Source organism: Macaca fascicularis, chromosome 4, assembly GCF_037993035.2.
Source record: "Macaca fascicularis isolate 582-1 chromosome 4, T2T-MFA8v1.1".
Lineage (NCBI taxonomy): Eukaryota > Metazoa > Chordata > Mammalia > Primates > Cercopithecidae > Macaca > Macaca fascicularis.
This window is the reverse complement of record NC_088378.1, coordinates 87,871,947-87,897,606: the sequence shown is the minus strand read 5'-3', so window position 1 is coordinate 87,897,606 and position 25,660 is coordinate 87,871,947. Positions and strand designations below refer to the sequence as shown.

Below are 25,660 nucleotides of genomic sequence, written 5' to 3'. Positions count from 1 at the left end.
TACCAGGCTGATTGAGTAAATGGAAAAGCTGGAAAGGGATATTTCATATTGATGAAAAGAACTGAGTCTGTCATTTAAAATGGATGATGGAAAGGGGCACTATTTTATCCTTAGGAAATCTTTGCCCTCTTTCATCCTTTAAAATGAGGAACAGGAAAAATGTCTAGCTCTCCTATGGCCTTCCTGCATAATTATTTTAAAGCATCCATTTTTTGGCTCAGATTCCTAATTAGAAAGCTTGTTTTCATGCCCATTGCCAAAAAGTTACTGCTGGATGCGCTTAATTATTAAAAATGGACATGAGGCAATGGCATAACTTTCAGTAATCCAGCTTTGATGTGTGCTACATTTTATTATGTATTCTGTAACCAGGTATCAGTAATTTAAAGAATCATATAAGTAACTCAGACTCTTAACTTGCTACTAAAGAAAAAACCTTATTTAACTTCTGATATCTTTATTCTATCATTTTGTTTTCCTTTTTTTTTTTTTTCTGGTTTATTTTAGCTGCTCTACAGAGCATTTTTCCTCAGGCTGAGCTTGGGACATTTCTAACTCTGTCTAAGAAGGACAAAGAACGCCAGCTGAAAGAACTCACCATGATTGTTACTGGAATTCGTTTATTTAACAGAGACTGTGGAAAAGGCGGAGAAGGCATTGATGATTGTAGGTATATCATTAGGTTAATGCTAAAGGTTATGTATGTTTAAAATTTAAGTTGCACAGTGAGGAAAATAATAAACAACACACCAGTGGCATTCTTAAATTTAAGATTTGCATTTTTTACTGTTTCCTGAAGAATAACTACTGTTTATAATGTATAGTGATTTTTACTTTTGCTGGGGCAAGACTTTACATTTTATGTACCATGAAGCTAGTAGGAGAAAGTGAATCAGTGAAAGCGACGAAGGGCCCTGCTCAAAGCTAACCTCCCTGTTCAGCGGGGCTTTGTGTTCATTACTGCAAGTCAGTAACCAAAAGGGAGTACAATTTAGTTATTTAAAAAATAAAAATCTTCCTGAAAACAGTTCCTGGTGCAGTTAATGGAATGAAAAGATCCACAAAGAGATATTTAAAATCTCTAAATTCGGGGGCATCTGCTTTGTGGTTATATACTTAATGCATTCTTTATAAGTTTGAAAGTACTTATGAAATATTTAATGAAGTATCTACCAGTAGAAGTAACTTCCTTATGAAATTTGGTACTCCTGTATGTCCACCGATAAGGTGTTAGTGTCTTTCACCAAATCACTAATCTAGAATAAAAGGGTAATTTTTTTCTAGTTTAAAACCTGTTCTAAAAAGTCAAATTTCCATTTTCATAAATGACCCTCCCTTGCTAGACTATTCTGTCATTTTTCACCATCCAGATGAGTTTCTTAACAAACATTCCTTTTTTTTTTTAAATAACTAGAAGATATACAAAAGGAAGGGTTAGTGGCTCTTCTGGAAGCACATGGTTAACAACACATAATACCAAACTCTGCCTATTCTCTAAACTCTTCTATATTTAGTGGCAAAAGCTGACCTACTATAACTGGGTTATTCTGATAATATCTTTTGTTTGAACTTGTTTGTTTTAGATTTTTTTTTTTTTTTTTTTTTTTTGAGATGGAGTTTCGCTCTTGTGTTCCAGATTGGAGTGCAATGGCGTGATCTCGGCTCACTGCAACTTCCCCCTCCCGGGTTCAAGTGATTCTCCTGTGCTGAGATTACAGGCGCGCGGCACCACACCCGGTTAATTTTTGTATTTTTAGTAGACACGGGGTTTCACCATGTTGGCCAGGATGGTCTCAATCTCTTGACCTCATGATCCGCCCGCCTCAGCCTCCCAAGGTGCTGGGATTACAGGCGTGAGCCACCGCCCCCAGCCTAGATTCTTTTCTTTATGTGGTGGGACCCATGAAACACATGCCTCATTATTACTAATTTGATTGGGGAAAAAACCCTAACTTAATGCTTAAAATGTGACTACTTTCTAGGCTTCTTCTCCTTAATTGTTTTTAGTCTCCTTTATGACTGCCTTTTTATACTCTTACAAACAGTGCCAGCTGTTCTCCATGTAGCAATCCCAGCCACCATGCAGCATATTGATTACCAGCTTGAGACTGCCCGGAGCCAGGTATACCGCTACACAGCCATCCTTGAGAAGGCAGCCAACGACCCACACATGAGAGCTGAACTTCAGCCATATATGTTAAAAGAAGCGCTCTATAATATACGACAATATGAGGTCTTCCTTCAGATCATTTTGGTGAGTTAAGTTCATAAGATATAGGTATCTTTTTCCGTATAACGCAATCTCTTTATATAAGGCCACATCAGGTAGAACCAGGTCACTAATTAAGGAGACAACCTCAATAACTGCTCGGTTTATATTGCTTTGGTAGGGTTAGGAATCAAAATAGAAATAGAAGAGTTGGGTTTTGATTTTAATGAAAATCTTTTGGTAGAAATTGAATTTGTATTTTTTCATTGGTACTTGATAATATGATTGTTAGCATACTGTAGTTAAACAATGGTGTGTAAGTAAGTAATACTATGTTTATTTTAGTTCAGAGCAAGTAGCTAACATTGTTTGGCAGGTGGTTGCCTTTCAAATAATGTTTGTGTAATTATTCGTTCTCACTGTAACTGGTAGAGAGGATTTTTTTTAAAGGTTTTTTGTAGGCCAGGCACAGTGGCTCATGTCTGCAATCTTGGCACTTTGGGAGGCAAAGGTGGGCAGATCGCTTGAGCCCAAGAGTTCAAAACCAGCCCGGCCAACATGGCAAAACGCTGTCTCTACAAAAAGTACGAAAATTAGCCGGGCACCGTGACATGTGCCTGTATTCTCAGCTGCTGAAGAGGCTGAGGTGGGAGGATCACTTGAGCCTGGGGGGCAGAGGTTGCAGTGAGGCCAAGATCACACCACTGCACTCTGGCATGGGTGACAGAGGGAGACCCTGACCCTGACTCAAAAAAACTTAAAAAAAAAAAAAAAATAGAGTGGGGTCTTGCTATGTTGCCCAGGCTAGTCTCGAACATCTGGCCTCAAGCAATCCTCCTGCCTCGGCTTCCCAAAGTGCTGGGGTAACAGGCATAAGCCACCACACCTAGCCAGATAAGATTTTTATATCTGGTGTTTCTAGATCTAATGAACAAGCCACACAGTATCCCTAGAGAGTTGGAAAATATGGTAAAGTGGTGGTTATAACCTTTTTAAAAAGTAGCAGTGCCCTTTCTGTCAGATAGAAACTTACTCAGAATCTTACAAATATAAAACAGGTATCTACATAAAGGGATTGGAGGACCTTTTCACTAAGGGATATCCCCATGACACTCTAGGGTTGTAAGGAAGACAGTCTGTTAATTACTGCATGATGCCAAGTTATGTTCCCACTCATCACCATTTACTTTTACACAACCTCTGTTTTCCAGTAACTATGAGATTCTCGGTTAATGGAACTGTCTTTTGTATGAGTGAATGCTAATTTCTTGAGGGGTAGAATAGGATGTATTCTGACCACCTCTTCTTTTTAACTTGTATTTTAATGACTTGGTACTACTATTGGATGCACTTGGTCTGTCCTCTCTCCTTACCTAGCTGTCCGGATGACATGACTTCATTCAGACTAGGGGTTGTCCTCACAACTAGCCTATCTAATTGTCTTCAGAAGGAGGATCCTAGCTGGGAGGCTGAGGTTAGAGAACTGCTTGAGGCCAGGAATTCAAGACCAGCCTGGGCAACATTACGAGACCCTGTCTCTACAAAAAATAAAATTAGCCAAGCGTAGTACTAATGGTACTAATTTATAATCCCAGCTACTCAGGAGGCTGAAGTAGGAAAATTGCTTGAGCCTAGGAGTTTGAGGATACAGTAAGCTTTGGCTATGCCACTGTGCTCCAGCTTGGGTAGCCAAGGAAGACCCCATCTCTAAAAAGAATAAATATATAAATAATAATAAAAACCAAGTCACTCTCTTGGGGTAGATATTTCCCTTTACATTACCTTGTGGCTATCAGCCTTATGTTAACTAGTCAGCTACTAAAGGGATTTTGTAATCAATTTATTTTGAAGTGCATGTGAGTCCACAGGAGTAGAACTTCGCATTCACATTTGTCACCTGCATTCAAAGGCGATACTATAAGAAAGAACCTTGGGAAACTGTCACACAACTGTAAGGATGTTGCAGAAGATGTCATTCATTATATAGAATCTTCTCATAGCTTTCAATCATGAATCCACCAACTGTCTTAAATTCTCATTGGCGTTCTACTTCTCACAGCTAGAGAGGGACAGTGAGTAAAGTGTAGAAGTGATAAGTGTGGGCTTTGCAACCAGACTACATGCATTCTAATCATGACTTTGCCAATTACTAAATCTGTGTCCCTAAGGAAGCTGCTTAACTTCCCTGTGCCTTGGTTTCCATATATGTAAAATGGGGTTATTCATAGTCTTCACCATGTAAATAAGGCAGCATAGCGCCTGGTGCAAAGGCTCAATAAAGTGATGATGGTGTTGTTTATGATTATCATCATCATCGTTAGGGTGTTAGCTGAACAGCTGTAATTTCATTTGTCTAGTGGAACAGCTGAAGAGCTTTTATTTTTCCATACAGTATCTCATTTCCAAGCTCCTTGCTGCTCATGTTGGTGAAAAAGTTAATTTTCTTATCCAAGCGCTCTTTATGGCCATTTTGTGCTGACTTTAGTCAGGATCAGGATGAGTTTTCTTAACTTTCTGATTCTTTGCTCAAAGAGTCTTTTTTGTTTTGTTTTTAAACTATTCAATCCTTCCCTATCAGTCTTAGTGACAATTAAGGTTGATTATTATGAAATGGATATTGGTTTAATCAGTATTATCTCTAGATTATAAACTGCATCAATTTAAAATTAGCCAAGATTTTTCCTATATTAAAATCTATGAATATTCTTTTTAAAGTCACATTATTTGAACAGATACTACTTAAAAATTTTAAAGTAGCAATATTGATTTTTAAAAATTCTCTCCTCAAAGTTTCAGTTTATGTGAACATTTAAAAAATCCAATATGGGCCGAGTGCGGTGGCTCATGCCTGTAATCCCAGCACTTTGGGAGGCTGAGGCAGGCGGATCACCTGAGGTCAGAAGTTCGAGACCAGCCTGGCCAACATGGTGAAACCCCATATCTACTAAAAATAAAAAAATTAGCTGGGCATGTTTGTGGGTGCCTGTAATCCCAGCTACTCAGGAGGCTGAGGCAGGAGAATCGCTTGAACCCAGGAGACAGAGGTTGCAGTGAGCCAAGATTGTGCCACTGCATTCCAGTCTGGGTGACAGAGTGAGACTCTGTCTCAAAAAAAAAAAAAAAAAAAAAAATTATATATATATATATATATATATATATATAGCCTGTGTAAGATAGTGAATTATTTTGTTTTGATCAGGCCTTTATCTGCTGCAGTGAACACACGGAAATATTCTAGAAAAGAAAAGGAAGTGATGATCATAGTTTTGCTGACTCTTAACTGAGAGAATAAAATTCCATCCTCTATGGGCTTTTAAAGGGCAAGGCAGACACCAAAGAGAGAAAGCTGCATGATATTGTGCAAGTAAGAGTTGCATTTGACAGCACATTTGTTAAAACCTGTAAGTCAAGATTTTTGTAGAGTTCTTTCCCCGCAAGCTATTTTTGCAGGGCCCATCCACAGACACACAACACAGGGCTTCTTGATTGTCCTTGATAAAGCAAGTAAAAAAATCAGGTGGAATTTGTGCTTGTTTTATTATATTTTATTTCTGTTGTAATAAGAACATTAAACATCAGAAATTCCATTCTAATTTCTGCTTCTATAAGTTTGACTAGACTTGTTGAAAATTGTCCGTGGAAGAAAGTATGAGGAACATATAAAAACTGTTTAAAAGGTAGGGGGAAGTGGAAGAAGACAAAGAAACATGCTGGGATCACATGCTTTTGCCAAACATTTGAATGTTATGATGTTTTTTTTTAAGTGATAGCATTTTTAGAGGACTAATATTATAATTAAAAACTCTAGATGGGCTGGGTGTGGTGGCTCGCAGGAGGCCGAGGCGGGTGGATCACCTGAGGTCGGGAGTTCGAGACCAGCCTGGCTAACATGGTGAAACCCCATTTCTACTAAAAATACAAAAAATTAGCCAGGCATGGTGGTGGGAACCTGTAATCCTAGCTACTCGGGAGGCTGAGGCAGGAGAATCGCTTGAATCGGGGAGGCAGAGGTTGCAGTAAGCCAGATCGCACCATTGCACTCCAGGTTGGACAACAAGAGTGAAACTCCATCTCAAAAAAAAAAGGTCCGGGTGCAGTGGCTCACGCCTGTAATCCCAGCACTTTGGGAGGCTGAGGCGGGTTGATCACGAGGTCAGGAGTTCAAGAGCAGCCCGGTCAAGATGGTGAAACCCCATCTCTACTAAAAATACAAAAAATTAGCCAGGTGCGGTGGCAGGCGCCTGTAATCCCAGCTACTTGGGAGCCTGAGGCAGGAGAATCGCTTGAACTCGGAGAGCGAAGGCTGCAGTGAGCCGAGATTGTGCCACTGCACTTCAGCCTGGGCGACAGAGTGAGACTCTGTCTCAAAAAAAAAAAAAAAAAAAAAAAAAACAAAAAAAAAACAAAAAACTCTGGATGATTGTGAATAAATTCTTTTTAGTAAAATGTAAATTATTTCTAGGATATTATTAGAAAAAAGCAAGAAGCTCTGTGTGCCTACTCTGAATGAATCCTGCAAATACAGCTTGGGGGAGGGGTCTACAGTATTTTTTTTTTTCTTTTTGAGGCAGGGTCTCGCTCTGTCACCCAGGCTGGAGTGCAATGGCGCGATCTCCGCTCACTGCAAGCTCCGCCTCCCGGGTTCACGCCATTCTCCTGCCTCAGCCTCCCGAGTAGCTGGGATTACAGGCGCCTGCCACCACGCCTGGCTAATTTTTTGTATTTTTAGTAGAGATGGGGTTTCACCGTGTTAGCCAGGAAGGTCTCTTATCTCTTGACCTCGTGCCCCCCTTGGCCTCCCAAAGTTCTGGGATTACAGGCGTGAGCCACCGCCCCCCGCCCAGCCGTAGAATCTTTTCAATTGTAGGTTTTAATAAGTATAGCATGTCAAATGCCACTTTTACTTTGGAGAACGTATGCAAATGCATTCCTGTTTCTTGTTGCTGTTGCACAAATCTTAAAAGACTTTAAAGACTGCATTTTCATATTGATTCCTAAAACAAAACTTAACAAGCAAGGGGAAAAAAACTCTATGAGGGTAGACAAGAGACCTATTCAATGTGTATGGAAGAATAAAGCAGGAGGAGGAGTAATGCTTAAACAGCAGTATGGGTAAAATTAAAACAGGATACATATTACATTTATGAATAAAAATTTGTTAGTTGTAATACAATGATAATAGCTGATGTTACTCATGAAGTAATTATTTTTGTCATTTAAAAGAGTCTAGAAAGCATTTAATTAGGTTACATATAGATGTCTAAGAATGCAAATGTACTTTTTTCTCTTCAAATAGATGTCATTCTTTTATGTTATACTGATAAACCCACACCACAACCATTTCTGGTGACATCTGGGGCAACACGGTATAATGGTTAAGAGGTGGGCTGTGGGCTCAGATGGTTTGGGATCCACCATGATGCTACCCCTTATTAGCTGCATCTATCTAGACAATTTACTTACCTTACTATTCTTTGATTTTCTCACTTGTATTTATCCTTTTTCGTATTTGTAAGTATTTAATGTGGTGCTTAGCACATAGTAAGAATAAATATAATTCTTTCTTTCTTTTTTTTTTTGGGGGGGGACGGAGTCTCGCTCTGTTGCCCAGGCTGGAGTACAGTGGCTCAATCTTGGCTCACTGCAACTTCTGCCTCCTAAGTTCAAGCTCTTCTCCCGCCTCAGCCTCCCGAGTAGCTGGGACTATAGGCACGTGCCACTACGCCCAGCTAATTTTTTGTATTTTTGGTAGAGATGGGGTTTCACCGTGTTAGCCAGGATGGTCTCGATCTCCTGACCTCATAATACACCCGCCTCAGCCTCCCAAAGTGCTGGGATTACAGGCGTGAGCCACCATGCCCGGCCAAATATAATTATTTCAAATTCAGCATTTAGCAACTTATTTTCAGACCATGATTGTTGTATCAAATATATTGTTTTCCTTTCAATGTGGTAACTTTTAAGATTTTCTGCAGTCTTCAATGTGATTTTTTTCATTTAATTTTTCATACTTTATTCCTTGTGTCAATAGATTAAGAAAGTAAATGTTTCCCAAGTGTTGATTTATAATGTTTGTGTCACACAAAAAGTTCAGTTTCACAAAGAGTAACATTCAGTGATCTATTTGAATGTAATTTTAATCCTTATTTTAAACTAAGGGCTTTACAATAAGCTAAATACACACAAACCTGTATATCCTGAACTGCAAAAGCAGTTTCCATAGCCATATATATTTTAATCAAGTACCCATTTCCACAATGAACAAGTACTTACAAATATGTTAATATAATACTATCTCAAATGCTTATCCTGTCATCAACTTTTAAAACTATTCTTGCTACTGAAAGCATTTATTCTGAGAAGATTTAATCTGATGTGGGAACATGAGTTCTCCTAAAACTTAACAGACAGTATTTTATAAGCCTCAGAAGGTTTTAAATCAAAAATGCCTTCCAACAAGCATTCACATGAAACTTTTAGTTTCTTGAAAAATAATCACTCTTGTTATATGAAAAAAAGAATATTAAGACAAATTATCGTTTAAGACAGATAAAAATTCTTACAAAGAACCGTATTTTTCTATATCATATCCTTAGAAGGATCACAAGCCAGTTCACTACCTTTAATAAGCTTTCAGTTTACTGTTGTCTAAAAACTTAAGGATATATGAAGCATTTCTTAGTTATCATAAAGTCAAAGATGTCTTTTAGATCTTGCATAATAAATAGCTACAGTATAGCTTACAATGGCACAAATATAGCTAACATATAAATACTACTTCATCCTTTAGATAGTCAAAAGTCAGAAAGAAATAAATGGTTTACAAGGTACTTTAACTTATTATGTGTGATCATTGAAACCCAACAAGTATTTCAAGTATGCTTATTATATAAAGACAGGTGATTAAAGGCTCAAAGATCACCCTAAAATTGAAGGCATGAAAATAAAAGCTAAAAACTTTGTGTTTTTCCATCTTTCATTTACATGGCTTGATATCTATCAGGACCTTACTATAGAAAATATACAGTTAATGTATGTACTTCCCCCAGATGATAATGAAGTTTCAGAAAGTACAAAAGGTGTCAAGATCCATAGTTTGCTTCATCAAATGGTTTTCAGTTCATTTCAGGTCTGCATTCATAGTAATCAAGTCTTTAACCCTAGCAAACTTCCTTGGGTCCCTTCAAATCAAGAAAACAATATTGTAAACTTGTACTCAACCTTGTCTTCCAATTCACAGTGCCTTGTGAGTCATTTCAATGATGAACTCTATGACAGGGTCTTCAAGAATATCCCCTCAGTACAAGGATTTTGGTCATCCCCTAAACCATATGTCATACATCACGGGTGAGATCTCTCTAGCTTGCCAATCTGCAGTGCCCTGCTGGCTCACTCCTAACAGGTTTTTCTCAATGTGATTTTATTAAATCTTGTTATCAACATAATTTTCAGAGGAACCCCTAATTAGTTTTATCATTGAGGAATAGGAAAATAACAGCTATACAAAAACGGATACTTGAGGATCCATTTCTCAAGAATGCAATTATACTTAAATCTAAGAATACCTGGATACATTTAAGAAAAATTATATCCATTGTATTTCAAAAGATTCATCCAACTCACAAATATCTTGGAAGCCCCATACATATGCTGATACTGTTCTAGGTGTTGAGGATCTCACAGAGAAGAGACTTCCTGCTGTCATTGAGCCTACTTTCAGAAGATGTGGGGAGCAGGTATGGTCTGAGACACATATGATTTTTATGCTAGAATTATAAAAATATTAATGCAAATTATATTGTTTTCACAGTCAGATATAATTACTGGTGCTCAAGAAGTGGAAATGATGACAAAACAGTTAGGAGCCCATCTGGAACAACTAAAAATGACCATAAAATCAAAGACAGCAGTCCCAACATCACAAGTCTTTGTAAGTATTTGTCATAAACTTTGACCTTAAGGTGAATTTCCTTTTGAGCCCTATAATATTGGATCACAAGTCATTATAATTATAATTATATTTAATTTCTAAAAATATAATGTTTTATATAAGTTGATCCTGTTCTTTATGGTTACTTTGCCATAATAGTAAATTATAAGTTGGATGAGAGAATTCCCCTACATAAGCAACTGCTACTAAAGGAACTGCAACTGTATAGTATGATAACCATATCAGTATTGGCTGTGACAACAGAAATAATCATAGTACTGTGGTTGAAAATGTATTCATAGTAGCTGGTCAGAAATTGCCTCCAGTACAGACATGATGTAACTCATGACCTTTCTGAAAAGACAGATAATAATCACTTTGTTTACCAGGCCTGCACTTAAATATTGATTTTCTGATTATCTGCACCATTTTATGGACAAACCTGGCAAACCTTATCTGGATAAGGAGGTATAAAATGTATGTGCAGTATTTTATTTATTTATTTATTTATTTATTTATTTATTTATTTGAGACAGAGTCTCGCTTTGTCGCCCAGGCTGGAGTGCAGTGGCATGATCTTGGCTCACTGCAAGCTCCGCCTCCCGGGTTCACGCCATTCTCCTGCCTCAGCCTCCCAAGTAGCTGGGGTTACAGGTGCCCACCACCATGCCCGGCTAATTTTTGTATTTTTAGTAGAGATGGGGTTTTGCCATGTTGGCCAGGCTGGTTTGAATGCCTGACCTCAGGTGATCTGCCCACCTTGGCCTCCCAAAATGCTGGGATTACAGGCGTGAGCTACTGTGCGTGGCCCTCTTTTTTTTTCTTAAGACATTTTTCCCTTGGTTTTTTGAGATGAAGAGTCCATAAATCTTTCTTAAGTGATCACATATGTTTGGCTTTTTAAAGTAAACTAACTTTATAATAATCATACTAAAATAAAATGCTTTGAAATAAAATGCAAATTTATTTTCTCATAATTTATGAGTTAAATTTCTATCTAAAGTCTACTGTCTAAGTTCGTAAGACTTTTGCTTAGGGAGAATTAACTTCTTTACAAATGACAATTGTATTTATCTTAAAGAGTACAGTGATTTATAATTTTATTACACAGTTGCATTTTGAATTTTTTTTTTCTCTGCCTCAGCCTATCTTCATTGCACTTTCTACTCTGTGGACCAGCTTGCAAGATGAAACTATTGTGGTTGGTGTCCTCAGTAATTTATTCACTCACATTCAGCCGTTCCTGGGTGCTCACGAACTTTACTTTCCTGAGAGAGCAATGCAACGTCATCTTAATGGAGCGACTGTGAAAACTGATGTGTGTAGAATGAAAGAGCACATGGGTAATGAAAATCATCCATTATTTCCTCTTCTTTTTAAAATTACCTCTAGAATAAAGTCACTCTTTTGTTCTAAAAATTTCATACCTTTCTGATAAAGCATTAAACATTTTTCTTGATTATAAAGTACTAATGAGGGCCGGGTGTGGTGGCTCATGCCTGTAATCCCAGCACTTTGGGGGGCTGAGGCGGGTGGATCACCTGAGGCCAGGAGTTCGAAACCAACCTGGCCAACATGGCAAAACTCCATCTCTATTAAAAATACAAAAATTAGCCGGGCATGGTGGCGGGCGCTTGTAATCCCAGCTACCCGGGAGGCTGAGGCACAAGAATCGCTTGAACCCAGTGGGGCAGAGGTTGCAGTGAGCCAAGATTGTGCCATTGCACTCCAGCCTGGGTAACAGAGTAAGGCTCCATCTCAGGAAAAAAAAAAAAAAAAAAAGCACTCATGTTCATGAGAGGAAGTGTGGAAAACAGAAAAAATGTAAACTGAATAACTTACTATCCAGCAATAACCATTCCTAGTGTTATCGTTCATGTTTTGGTTAACAATCATTTTTTGTGCAGATGTGTTTCTATTGCAGTCCTAGTAATTTTATTATTGATTTGTTGGAGAAAAGAATATTAATCCTTGCTATTTTGTTGCAAATAAAGCTCCATTTCTTTAGAATGTTATTTGTTACATATCTACCTCAGATTCAAGTTGAGAATTTACAAACCAATAAATGTTATCTCTGTAAAATTAATTGAGCTTATTTAGGTCCTTTAGAAGATGCATTGATTCTTACAGAAAAACAATCTTTATCAATAAACTTTTAACCATTTTAGACCCTTCTATCTTAGCTAAAGACAAGTTAACATTTATGAGGAATGCCAAAAAAGAGCCTGGGACTTGAGATGCTGATGTTGCATAAAAAGAGAGTTTTTTCAGAAAATAAAATTAATAATTTACGAATTTTCTTTTCAAATTCTACTTTTTAAAGATGAAAAATAAAAATATAGCAGTGATTTCTTAAACTATTAGAATGCATAAAAACTGAAAACTAAATCAGAAACTAAAAAATATCCTTTCAGTTCAAGTTTTTTATTACTCATTTCATTTCATTAAAGCAGCATATCTAAGCAAATATTAAATGAAATTGAAAAGTTAAAGTAGCTTCAACAGTGGATATTAAGCTAACCATATTGGCAAGACTGTTTACCTGCAGCTTCTTAGATTTAGATGTGTCATTTTCTACCATACGTCAGAACTTTTTATTCACTACAACACTATTAAATTACTGCTCCAGTGAATTGGTCAAGCCAGTGTTCTAAAAGAATTTCATTTACACCTTCCACATACTGTCATTGTTAGAGGCTTTCAGGCATATCAGGAAAAAAGAGAGAGGATTTATTTTCTATAAATTTTGCATTTACTTTTAGTGGTAGCCACAAGATCATTTGTGGTGCCTGCTTTTTGGGTTTAGAACCAGGCATAGAAGTGTACATGGGATTGTGAAAGCTAAGAAACTTCGGAACAATGTTTTATAAATACGTGGTATTATTTGTGTAAAAATTTATTCAGTTTGCTTATCAAATGTAAATAGGTAAGCTAACCAACAGTAGGAAGAATTTTTAAAACTACAAAGAACAAAAATTACACACCTTGTTATCAAAATCAGTTAACATTTTCTTGACTGTCTTTGCTCAGAACCTTCTCTGTTGTTTCAAGAAGCAACAGTCCTAGTTTATAAGCGTCATATTAAACATATGTTGCCACCTAGCATGTTATTAAGAACAACGCTATATTGAATGAGGTCAATGTATCTCTGGGTCACATAGCAGCCAGTCTATTCTGCTCAACTCCTTGGGTTATTTACTCTGCAGCAGCAAGAAGCACCACACACTTTCGGAAGTGCCCCAGTCAGCTTTTCTCTCAGCAGCAGAGCATGCTTGTCAGAAATGGCCTCTCCTTTCTGTTCTTCATTCTGGAGCAAAGTCCTACCTCCAAGTTTGCCCCAGAAACTTTACATGTCACTGAGGTCATTTGTACTTCTTTGCTTCAATAGACTTCCTCATAAATCTGGTTTTGTGAATATCAAGTTTTTGCCCATCGGGAAAAGTACAAAGCAATAAAAAGGTAATGTTTAGAATGAGCTCCTGCTGATTTATTTTGGAAATTTAACCTTCTCACTGAATTAAAACTTTTCTTGTTCTCCTTCATTTCAGAAGATAGAGTAAATGTGGCAGATTTCAGAAAACTAGAATGGCTTTTCCCAGAAACAACAGCAAATTTTGATAAACTATTAATTCAATATCGGGGATTTTGTGCTTACACGTTTGCTGCAACAGATGGTCTTCTCCTTCCAGGTATATCATTGGAAATGAGACTGCTCTCCTTTCCCCAATTTTTTTCTTTATATGGAGTTCTGTCATTGTCACTTGAATATTCACTTTAAAAACTTTATGGACTCTAATGGTGAACTAACGAAGGATCTACAAAGATGATCCAGACAAAGTCTTCATTTTGGAGGTGCTCTGGTAGACTGACATAAGTAAGACATTATAAGTGATTAGTAATAGAAAGTGTGTATGTGTTATGAAATATGGATGCTGTAGTACCATTGAAAGGGGATGACTCATATGGCCAATGAAGAATTCTAGAAATGTTACACGACATTGACTGGATGCAGTGGCTCATGCCTGTAATCCCAGCACTTTGGGAGGCCAAGGCGGGTGGATCACTTGAGGTCAGGGGTTGGAGACCAGCCTGGCCAACATGGTGAAACCCTGTCTTTACTAAAAATGCAAAAATTAGCCAGGCATGGTGGTACATGCCTGTAGTCCCAGCTACTCGGGAGGCTGAGGCAGGAGAGTCACTTGAACTCGGGAGGCAGAGATTGCAGTGAGCAGAGATCACTCCACTGCACTTCAGCTGGGCAACAAAGTGAGACTTCCTTTCAAAAACAAAACAAAACAAATGTTACACAACATTACTAAAAATACATCATCTTCCAAAGTAATCACTGAAAGAGCAACACTTATTTGACTGACATGTTTGTTTAAAAATATTCTTTGTTACTTTACAGTTATATTTCACTGGCATAGATCAGGATTTCTCTGTTAGACCCCATAAGGAAATGGCTAATATCAAGTAAAATTTCTCTATGATGTATATATTATTAGAGCTTCTCCAAAATAAAGAATAAATCAGAGATAGAGATGAAATAAATTACTATCCAAAAAGTGCTGTGTGAATTGTGAATAAGAAAAAGCCTGCCAGGGCTAGAATGAAAACTGTGACAAGATTGTGTCTTAATTTACTTTACACCATTAACCTTATTTTTCTTCTTTCTCCTTTTTTTTTTCTTTATTTCTTTTGTTACATTTCAAAATTGGGTATTTTTTCGTTAAAAATAACTATTGGGATTGTGTGTATACAGGCTAGAGAGAGCACACAATTGGCTCATTTAAAAAATGTTATTACATTTTTGATAATGGGAATAACAAAATATTTACTGTGGGAAATTGAGAGTAATATTCTGAGGCCCAATGAGGGTCACTGGTACTGGGGAGAAAACAATCAAGAGCCTTGCAGAGGTAAAATGCAATGGAATGTAGATAGTTTCCTTTTCTTTCTCCTCCCTCCCTCTCTCCCTCCCCCACCTCCCTCCTCCTCTCCATTCCTTCCTTCCTTCCCTGTTTCACACAAATAAGAAAGGAAAGGAGAAACATGGATGTGGTATGATGGCAGAGGAAGCATGATGTGGTTGGAAAAGCTATGGGCTAGGGTTCAGAAGAGCCTGGTCTGTGTCCTTAGTGAACTAGGTAACATTTATGAAATCTCACACCTTCTGTGAACTTCAGTTTCCCCTCAGGAAAATGAAAAGGATCAACCAGGAGGTCTGTATGGTCCCTTCCAGGGTCTCCCAGCTATAAGTCTAAGAAGAAAGAGGGCAAAGTAGAGAAGTAGAAGAGCTTGTGGGGCCATGAGTTTCAGATTCCTCTCTGAATAAGTGAATTCTGACTATTTCTGCTTGCTACATTATTTCTACTTCATTATTTTCTGGGCAGCAGCAACCTGCATTACCTCAGATGAATTCTGTAGAACTTCCCTTCTTCCATTCAGGAGTGGAGACCACATGACTTAAATCCCAGGGTAACACTGGTGCTTAGCAGTCAGGGTCCTTTTCTGATGACTTCATTGCCTACCACACCTTCCCTCGTTTGCTCCATTCCAGTGGCTCTGGCTTTCTTGCTGCTATTGAACAGTCGAAGCCCACTTTCACCTCAGAGCCTTTGCACTCTACTTGGAAAGCTCTGCCTTCCAGGTTGCTACTTGCCTTGCTGCCTCATTTTATTCAGTCTTCCCTAATCACTCAATTTAAAATATCACTTGCACACTTCTTCCTTTTACTATGTGTTTAACCTCCTTTATTACTTTTTTCATGTAGCACTTGTCACTCTGTGGCCTATGATATATTTGTGATTTTTTGAGAGCAGGGAATCTGTTATCTTCTACAGGCTTGGCACCAGGAACATGGTCAATAACTATTTGCTGGATAAATGAAAGAATAAATGAATAAGACAGTTACTCTTTCTAATACAACTTCCACAAACTATGTGGATATTTAATTATCTATAGTTTATGTAGTATCTTTTTACAGTGAAAAATATTTGCTAATATGCAAATTTGCATTTTGGAAAAGATGTCCCATGTTTGTAGTTCTTACTGGATTATTTTAAACATAGACCTTGCAGTAGTTAGTTGAAGTAGCTTTGAAAAATCTGCCAGATGAGTAAGTGGCTTTTCATAAAAGATTTTTAAAATTATTATATCTGAATAGTGGAAAGTATTTTTACATAAAATACAGTTTAAAATCATACTTTAACATAAAAATATAATTAGTATGGATTTCACGTATCATTTAAAAATGTATAAATTAAAATGCTAATTATAGCATCTTAGCAAAAAAAGCATAAGTGATATGTTAAAAATGGAGTGGAAGGGGCTGAGCGTGGTGGCTCATGCCTGTAATCTCAGCACTTTGGGAGGCTGAGGCAGGTGGATCACCTGAGGTCAGGAGTTCAAGACCAACCTGACCAATTTGTTGAAACCCCATCTCTATTAAAAATACAAAAATTAGCCGGGTATGGTGGTGCACACCTGTAATCCCAGCTACTCAAGAAGCTGAGACAGGAGAATTGCTTGAACCCGGGAGGCAGAGGTTGCAGTGAGCTGAGATCATGCCACTGGACTCTGGCCTGGGTGACAGAGCAAGACTTTGTTTCAAAAAAAAAAAAAAAAAAGTGGAAGGGCCAGGAGTGGTGGCTCATGTCAGTAATCCCAGCACTTTGGTAGGCCAAGGGGAGCAGATCGCTTGAGTCTAGGAGTTTGAGACCAGCCTGGGTGACGTGGTGAAACCCCATCTCTCCAAAAACGGGTTAGCTAGGTGGGGTGGCAAATGTCTGTAGTCCCAGCTACCTGGGAGGGTAAGGCAGGAGGATCCCTCGAGCCTGGGATGTTGATGCTGTAGTGAGCTAAGATTGTGCCACTGCCCTCCAGCCAGGATGATAAGAGTGGGACACAGTGTAAAAAAAAAAAAAAAAAAAAAAAAGGAGTGGAGGAATGGCTCTATGGTATGTTACAAACACAGAGTAACAATATTTCTTTTCTTTTTTCTTTTTCTTGAGACAGAGTCTCGCTCTGTCACTCAGGCTGGAGTGCAATGGCACGATCTCAGCTCACTGCAACCTCCGCCTCTCAGGTTCAAGCTATTCTCCTGCCTCAGCCTCCTGAGTAGCTGGGATTACAGGCGCACACCACCACACCCATCTAATTTTTGTATTTTTAGTAGAGATGGGGTTTCACCTTGTTGGTCAGGCTGGTCTTGAACTCCTGACCTCAGGTGGTCTGCCTGCTTTGGCCTCCCAAAGTGCTGGAATTACAGGTGTGAGCCACCGTGCCTGGCCAGAATAACAATATTTCATAAGTAATCAAGACATTTCATGTTTAATTCTTTTTTTATTTTCAGGAAATCCAGCAATTGGAATTTTAAAATATAAAGAAAAATATTACACATTCAATAGTAAAGATGCTGCATATTCATTTGCAGAAAATCCTGAACATTATATTGATATAGTTAGAGAAAAGGCCAAAAAAAATACAGAGTTAATTCAGCTATTGGAACTTCATCAACAGTTTGAAACACTGATTCCATATTCTCAGGTAAGCAGGGTCAATATTTTATGAATTTATGACATTTAAAAATATAGTTAATTAAAAAGTTGTATTTTGTTGTAGAATGCTTCCCAAGTCCAGGCAGAGAGAGAGAGAGTCAGCTGAGGGTCTTTACAGGTTGTCTGAAGATGAAAACTAATGGAATAAATAAAGAATAATGAAAACAGGATATGGAGTCAAATTGATGAATTAGGAAATGGGGAAATCTGAATGCAAAGGACTTCATTGACTTGTAAATAATTGAAGCTGCAGTATATTTCTGTATCTAACATTGGAGGCGCTCAACACAGATAACATGGATAGTAACTTATACTCAGAGCTGCAAAACAATTTAACAGGTTTAAACTGTAGTAGTCTGAAAGGCCACAAAATGGATCTCGCGGTGGGTTTCTTGTATGTCTGTGTCTATTGATTAATTCATTCATCTTATTTAGTAAGCCACTTATTGTGTGTTGGTAATTATTCTTGGCATAAGGGATTTCATTAAACAAAACAGATAAAAATCTCTACCAGTTTGGAACTCACATTTGAATGCTATATATTCTCACATTCTTCCTCTTTGTCTCTCATTTTCATTGTTCATCTCTTTTTATGTTCTTTTTAGAGACAAGGTCTCACTCTGTCACCCAGGATGGAGAGCAGTGGCACAATCATAGCTCACTGTAGCCTTCAACTCCTGGGTTCAAGGGATCCTCTTGCCTCAGTCTCCCAAGAAGTGGGACTACAGGCAAGTGCCACCATGCCTGGCTAATTTTTTAAGAAAACTTTTTTTGTAGAGATAGGGTCTTGCCATGTTGCCCAGGCTGGTCTCAAACTTGTGGCTTCAAGTTATCCTCCTGCCTTGGCAACCCAAAGTATTGGGATTATAGGCATGAGCCACCATGCCCAGCCTGTTGTTCATCTCTTAAGTGGTCTTTCTGTCTCTCCTCTCTCTTGTTGAGTTCCTCTCTTTTAAACTCACTAAAATGAAAACATTTTGAAATACATGGTTTAAAATGTCTATTGTTTGCTTTTTTTTTTTTTGACCAAGTCTTGCTCTGTTGCCCAGGCTGGAGTGCAGTGGCGTGATCTTGGCTCACTGCAACTTCCACCTCCCAGATTCAAGCAATTCTCCTGTCTTAACCTTCCGAGTATCTGGGACTACAGGCGGACGGCACCACGCCTGGCTAATTTTTTGTATTTTTAGTAGAGATGGAGTTTCACCATGTTGGCCAGGCTGGTCTCAAACTCCTGATCTCAGGTGATCCACCCACCTTGGCCTCCCAAAGTGCTGGGATTACAGGTGTGAGCCACCACGCCCGGACTCGTTTGCTATTTTTTGTCAACATTTTAACTATGAAGCAGGTGGGCTTTGTGCCACTGACCTGGCCAGCAGAGATCCAAGCAGTAATTTGGGAGAGGACTGTTGGGCTGGTGACAGTGGAGCACAGAGGATGGTCTGAACACTTGGGCAGGAAGATCAGAAACAAGCTAAGGACTTTGAGGCGGGTGGGGGGAAGTATGGCAGTCAGGACCATGGACAGCTCAGGTGGTGCTGTTATTCTGACATCGTGATGTGCTGTGTTCTGACATTGGGTTATTCTGACATTGTGATGACATCGTTGATGTAGCACTCCAGCTCCCCTTTCCAATGAAGCGATTCTGCAGAGCCTTCTAGGTTCCTCCTGTTGTGATGAGAAATTGGTCTTGGCTACAGTGTCTTTCTGTATGTAAGCCAAATAGTAGGTAGGCCTACAATTTTTATTTCCACTAAAAGGTTAGTTACTCTGAAAATGTACCAATTTAACTTCATTATAAGGCTTGTCAGTTACCCATAATCCTGCGAGGACTTGTTAATACCTCAGTTTGTAATATTTGCCAATTTGATGAATTTAAAATGGTACTTATTATTGTTTCTTTTTTTTTTTTTTTTTTTCCTGAGATGGACTCTTGCTCTGTTGCCCAGGCTGGAGAGCAGTGGCGCGATATCAGCTCACTGCAAGCTCTGCCTCCCTGGTTCAAGCAATTCTCTGCCTCAGCCTCCTGAGTAGTTGGGATTACAGGCGTCCACCACCATGCCTGGCTAATTTTTGTATTTTTAGCAGAGACGGGGTTTCACCATCTTGGCCCGGCTAGTCTTGAACTCCTGACCTCATGATCCACCCACCTCGGCCTCCTAAAGTGCTGGGATTACAGGCATGAGCCACCGCGCTGGGCCCTTATTACTGTTTTATTGTGCATTTTTCTAATAGTGAAGTTTAGCATTTCTTCTTATTTATCTGTTCAGGTTTCCCCTTCTGTGCATTGCCTATTTATAACTTTTGCCAGTTTTTTTTTTTTTTTCCATTCGCTCTTTCTGTTTTTAAGTTGTTGATTGGCAGTTCCTTTCTATTCTAAATATTAATCTTTTCTAAGTTATAGAAGTTGCAAATGTCTTTCCCAGCCTGACACCTCTCTGTTAACTTTGTAAGTCAAATCCTTCATTGAAGACACATCTTTAATTTTAATGTAGTCATATCTAATAATTTTTTCCTTTAAAGATTGTACTTTATTAAAATCTTATTTTAGAAATTCTTCTCTGTCCTAAGATTATTCTTTTACATTTTATTTTTATTTTTATTTTTTTGAGACAGAGGCTCACTTTGTAGCCCAGGCTGGAGTGCAGTGGCATGAACATAGCTCACTACAGCGTTGACCTTCTGGGTTCAACTTGCCTTGGGCTTTTGTGTAGCTGAGACCACAGGCATGCACCACCATGCCTGGATAATTTTTTTTTTTTTTTTTTTTTTAGTTTTTCTAGAGACGGTGCCTCACTTTGTTGCTCAGGCTGGTCTTGAACTCCTAGGCTCAAGCAATCCTCTTGCCTCAGCCTCCCAAAGTGCTGGGATTACACGCGTAAGCCACCACATCCAGCCCATTTTCTTCTTTTTAAATTGTCAATCTAAATAACAGATACTCTCTAAAAGAAAATGATATTTGTTCAGGACAAGGCACTGCAATGGGAATACACTTACCATAGTAAACTATGTGTGTATTCAGAGAGGTAAAGAAAGACAAAGTCTGTTAAGGGAAAAGTTAGGAGGATTACATAATTGTTGAAGATAATTATCCTGGCCAGGCGTGGTGGCTTAAGCCTGTAATCCCAGCACTTTGGGAGGCTGAGGTGGGTGGATTATAAGGTCAGGAGTTCGAGACCATCCTGGTCAACATGGTGAAACCCTGTCTCTACTAAAAATATGAAAATTAGCTGGGCGTCGTGGCGCGTGCCTGTATTCCCAGCTACTTGGGAGACTGAGGCAGGAGAATTGCTTGAACCAGAGAGTCGGAGGTTGCAGCGAGCCGAGATCGCACCACTCCACTCCAGCCTGGCAACAGAGCGAGACTCTGTCTCACAAAAAAAAAAATAATAATAATTATCCTTGGCTTGGTTGGACAGGCAGTTGCTGGGCAGATGTCATCACAGAAATATTTTTTCTGTGTAAGGTTGTGGTGACCTTTGTGCAGGATTGTGTTTTTTGGAGAGTCTTTTTGATAATTTTAAAAAGGGATTTGCCATGGGAGCCCTTCCTTCCTGGCCGTCCCTGGCTCTGTTTGTCAGAGTTTTTAACACAAGTGACACCATTTTGATTCTGACAACTTTCACACAATTTATTTTTTACGTTGAGATCTTTAGTCTATTTGGAGATAATAAAGGATTCTAATGTTATTTTTCTTCATGTAGTAAGCCAGTTTTCCTAATACGATTTACTAAATAATGTAAGTGTATTTCCCACAAAATATGATGCACCTCTATTGCATTAACAACTTTCATATGAAATAGGTTTATTTCTAGGCTTTCTATTCCATTGCATTGGTCTATTTATCTCTATCCTAATGCCACACTGCTTTAATTACTATTGCTTTGTAACATATTTTATTATCTGATAAGGAAGCTCTCTTCTTTGCCTTTTAGTTTTCAAAATTTTCCATGTAAGTTTCTTAATGAATTTGCTAAGTTTTCCCAAAAAATCTTACTGGAATTTTAACTGGAATTGCATTAAACTAATGAAATAATTTGTGGGGGAATTTATATATTTATTGTACTGAATTGTCCCCTCAATAAAAATACCATTTTCATAGTGTTTTTTTCCTATAGTAGTTTCATTAATTATGCCTTCATAAAACTTGATGGATTTAGTTATATTTTATTCTCTACTTATTTCTAAAATAGTAGTTGAATTTTTGCCATTCATGTATGTATTCCTAAATAATATATATCTGTGAAACGACTTCATTTTGCCCAATTTTCTGTTAGTTGATTTCTCTTTATTTTAGTGATTTGCAGGAAGTGTTTTTTTCAAAATTATATTTTGGATATGAATTCTTTGTTAAATATATGTTTTGAAGATATGTTTTCTCAGTTTGTGGCTTATGTTTTCATTCTTTTTGTGGTATCTCTTGATGAACAAGTCTTCCATTTTAATGTGTAATGTGTCATTTTTTCTTCATGTCTTGTTTAAGAAGTTCTTATGTATTCTGAGATCACAAAAATATTCTTACCTTTTTTTTTTTTAAAAAGAAATGTATTTTGTCTATTATGTAGAGCCTTTAGTTCACTTGGATTTTATTTTTGTTTGTGGTGGGAGGTAAAGAACCAATTTTATTTTTTTCCCATTTGTAGTGAAATTGTCGTAGACCATTTGTTTAATAGTCTCTCCTTACTGATCTACAGTGTCTTATCAATAACCACAGGCTTATTTTTGCACTCTCTATTATGTTCAGTTACTCAATTTTTAAAAAATTCCTGTATTGATGTCTTCAATAGCTTTGTAAGTTTTGATATCCGGTAGAGTAAATTTTCACATTCTTTCTTCTCTGAAAAGTCTTGTCTGTACTAGACTTTTTACTTTTATAAATTTGAGAAGTACATAATGAAATTCCGTTAAAAACCCTTGAAGGAATTCTGATTGAAATTGCCTTGTATATGTAGGTTAGTAAGAGAAGAATGGACATTTTTACAACATTGAGTCTCCCTGTCCAAAGCATCAGTGTAGTTTTGTAATATTTCCTATCAAAGAATTGCACATTTTTTGGTTAGATTTATTTGTAGGGACTTCATATTTTTTGTTGCTATTTTAAATGCTGTTGATGCTTAGGATTGAATTTTAGTTCATTATTGCTTATATTATGGAAATACAGTTTATTTCTGCATATTGATTTTATATTCAGCAACCTTAATAAACTCCCTTACTAATTCTAATAATTGATATTTGACAGTCTATTGATATTTAGAGTCTGTTAGTTGTTTTTTTTTTAACGTGGGCCATCACAATATATGCAAATAATAATTCTTTCCCCTAGACTTTGTATTTTTTTAACGCTATATTGCTTTATTACAGGAGGTGAGTGTTGTTGTGGGGAGTGGGGGGCATCCTGGTGAGGAAATAAATCAGAGGACTGCAAATGCAGGGAGCGATAATGTTAAAATCGTAATATGCAAAATGAATAATTGCAATCATTTTCTTAAGACTCAACTCATAGATGGAAAATTTTAATTGCTATTGCAGAAAGCATCTGTATGAAGTAGAAAGTGGTTTTGATAACATAAGTAGAGAATATCTAGAAAATAGAGGTAAATTGGATGTAAAATTCTGGCAGCAATGTAATGTCCCCAGTGGTAAGGCTGAGGCCAGCGCCTAATGAGGATGACAGTTCTGTGGGGAATTTTGGGTGGTACTTGGAGAAATATTACACTATGCATAAACCAAGCTGAACTGCTTTCACAAGTGTTACAAAGTTTCATATAGTAAAAGGTTTGTTTGTTTTTTCTACAAGCACTCCATTTTCACAGCAAGAGTGTACTGAATACTTAAACAAGGAAGAGCGTATACATGGAAGATATAGTATGTAGCTCTTTGATATACTAATGCATAAAATTCAAAATGATTAAACTATAGCACATGTGGGGCTTTTTTTTTCTTTTTTTTTGAGACAGAGTCTTGCTCTGTCGCCTAGGCTGGAGTGCAGTGGCACGATCTCGGCTCACTGCAAGCTCCGCCTCCCGGGTTCACACCATTCTCCTGCCTCAGCCTCCAGAGAAGCTGGGACTACAGATGCCCGCCACCACGCCCACCTAATTTATTTGTATTTTTAGTAGAGACAGGGTTTCACCGTGTTAGCTAGGATGGTCTCGATCTCCTGACCTCGTGATCAACCCGCCTGGGCCTCCCAAAGTGCTGGGATTACAGGCGTGAGCCACTGTGCCCGGCCCATGTGGGACTTTTTACAATGACAAGGTGGTGGTTACAGAAAGCATGGCCCTAGGGTATCAGTCTCTAGAAAGCAACCACCACCCTTCTATGGGTATTTTCATTTTGCATTTTTTCTTCATTTTTCTTAATCAGCTCTGCTGTTGGTTGCTTCTTAGCAAAACCGCTAAGAACAAAATTGTAATCATTGAACATAGTACTCTGGCAATCAGGACATTTAAAACCTTCCATATTCTAGGGGCAAAGAAAGTAGTGTGTGACATTTAAAACTATGATTTACAAGCAAGGTAGCACAAATTTTCCTGCATGAAAGACTTCCACAACTTTCCCAGCCAGGTCATCAATAAAATGTCTGACTTAAGGTTGTTTTGAAGCTAACATAAAAAAATTATGTTTCTGGAGTGATGTGAATAGTCTGGTAAATTCCATCCGATTTCATTCCATTGATTGAATACCCACAAGGATTTAACAGTGTGGCAGAACCTAGTATTAGGTCACTATTTCCACTCTCATGAGTGACATCCTTTGTAGTGATGCCATCTTTCATGTAGGACTGATTCATAACTGCTTGGTCAAGCTCACTATCAAAATTTCCAGGGTTTAATCTGTTTGCTTGCCAGATTCTCTGGGAAATCCAGAGTATGTACAAGTACCAACAGTCAGAATTCACACATTCCATACAATATGCTATTCCACTTGGGAAAATTATATTAAGAAACTGTTTCTTCCTGGAAATTCTGGTGTGGGCACACTTGGTGAGAAGGCTTCATGAAATTTCAGGCAAATAAGAGAAGCTTTTCATTGAGCCAAATCCGCTGTAATCCCTAGCAGGCTTCAACAGGGGAACCATTGCTTTCAGCAAAAGTTGGTCCCATATGTCTTCCAAATAAAACGTCTCTTGGAGATAAACGTGCTACTGTCACTGAGTACATAAGCTTCCTGATTGTCAGTTTTTGTCACACTTATGATGGAACATTGCAGATCCTTCCAAAATATGTCACCCTCAGATCTTGGAGTGGTGAAAAGATTTCCAGATTTTTGGTTTGCATGGGGTTGCTGCCAGGAGAACCTCCAGCAGCTTCTAGGTCCCATTGAAAAACCGTGCAACTTCCGTCATCGTGAGACTAGAGAACAATCAACAACCACAGTAAATCAACTAAATGAAATACTTTTTTATTCTGCTGCTGCTGCTGCAAATTGTTCAGGATGTGTTACATTCCGCTTCCTTTTTTGCTATAATTTTATATTGATATTTTTTAAGGATTAAAAACTCTTCCTGGCTTTTTCTTTCTTTCTTTTTTTGGTAAGTAAAAGTTGGACTTCAGACTGAAAATAGAGGCAGATACAATTCAGTCTCCTGTAGTCTGTTGTTTCACCATTAGAGAGTACAGTGAGCACTAGCTAATGTTGCAGTCTGTACTGTGGAGGACTGTAGATGTCATTATACTCTACTTTTGTCTTATCTTACTACATTGACAAGCAACTCTAGTATAGTATTAAATAGAGGTAGCGAAATTGGGTAGCTTTGTCTTCTTATCCCCCCAAATAATTTTCTGATATTTCATAATTGCAGTGCTCATTGTAGCTTTTTGTAGATTTCGTTTTCTTAAGGATTTCCTCTCTAATCTCATTTGCTGAGAGTTTTTTATATGAATAATTATTGAATTGTATCAAATACTGTTTCTGCATCTTTTGAGATGAGCGACTGGCCTTTATCCTTTAATCTGCTAATGT

General features: G+C 37.9%; 1 protein-coding gene and 1 pseudogene across 2 annotated transcripts in view; one reads left to right on the top strand and one right to left on the bottom strand.

Moving 5' to 3' along the window:
- Positions 1–25,660, top strand: part of CFAP206 (cilia and flagella associated protein 206) — a 55,784-nt gene that overhangs the window by 8,488 nt on the left and 21,636 nt on the right. For both annotated transcript variants that reach the window (XM_005552405.5, XM_045391214.3), the window contains exons 6-11: positions 508–666; positions 2,046–2,254; positions 10,020–10,139; positions 11,284–11,482; positions 13,688–13,828; positions 17,494–17,687. In XM_005552405.5, coding sequence (XP_005552462.1) covers positions 508–666; positions 2,046–2,254; positions 10,020–10,139; positions 11,284–11,482; positions 13,688–13,828; positions 17,494–17,687 — 1,022 coding nt within the window. The remainder of the gene's footprint in view (positions 1–507; positions 667–2,045; positions 2,255–10,019; positions 10,140–11,283; positions 11,483–13,687; positions 13,829–17,493; positions 17,688–25,660) is intronic.
- Positions 23,351–25,043, bottom strand: LOC102135948 (S-adenosylmethionine decarboxylase proenzyme pseudogene; annotated as a pseudogene).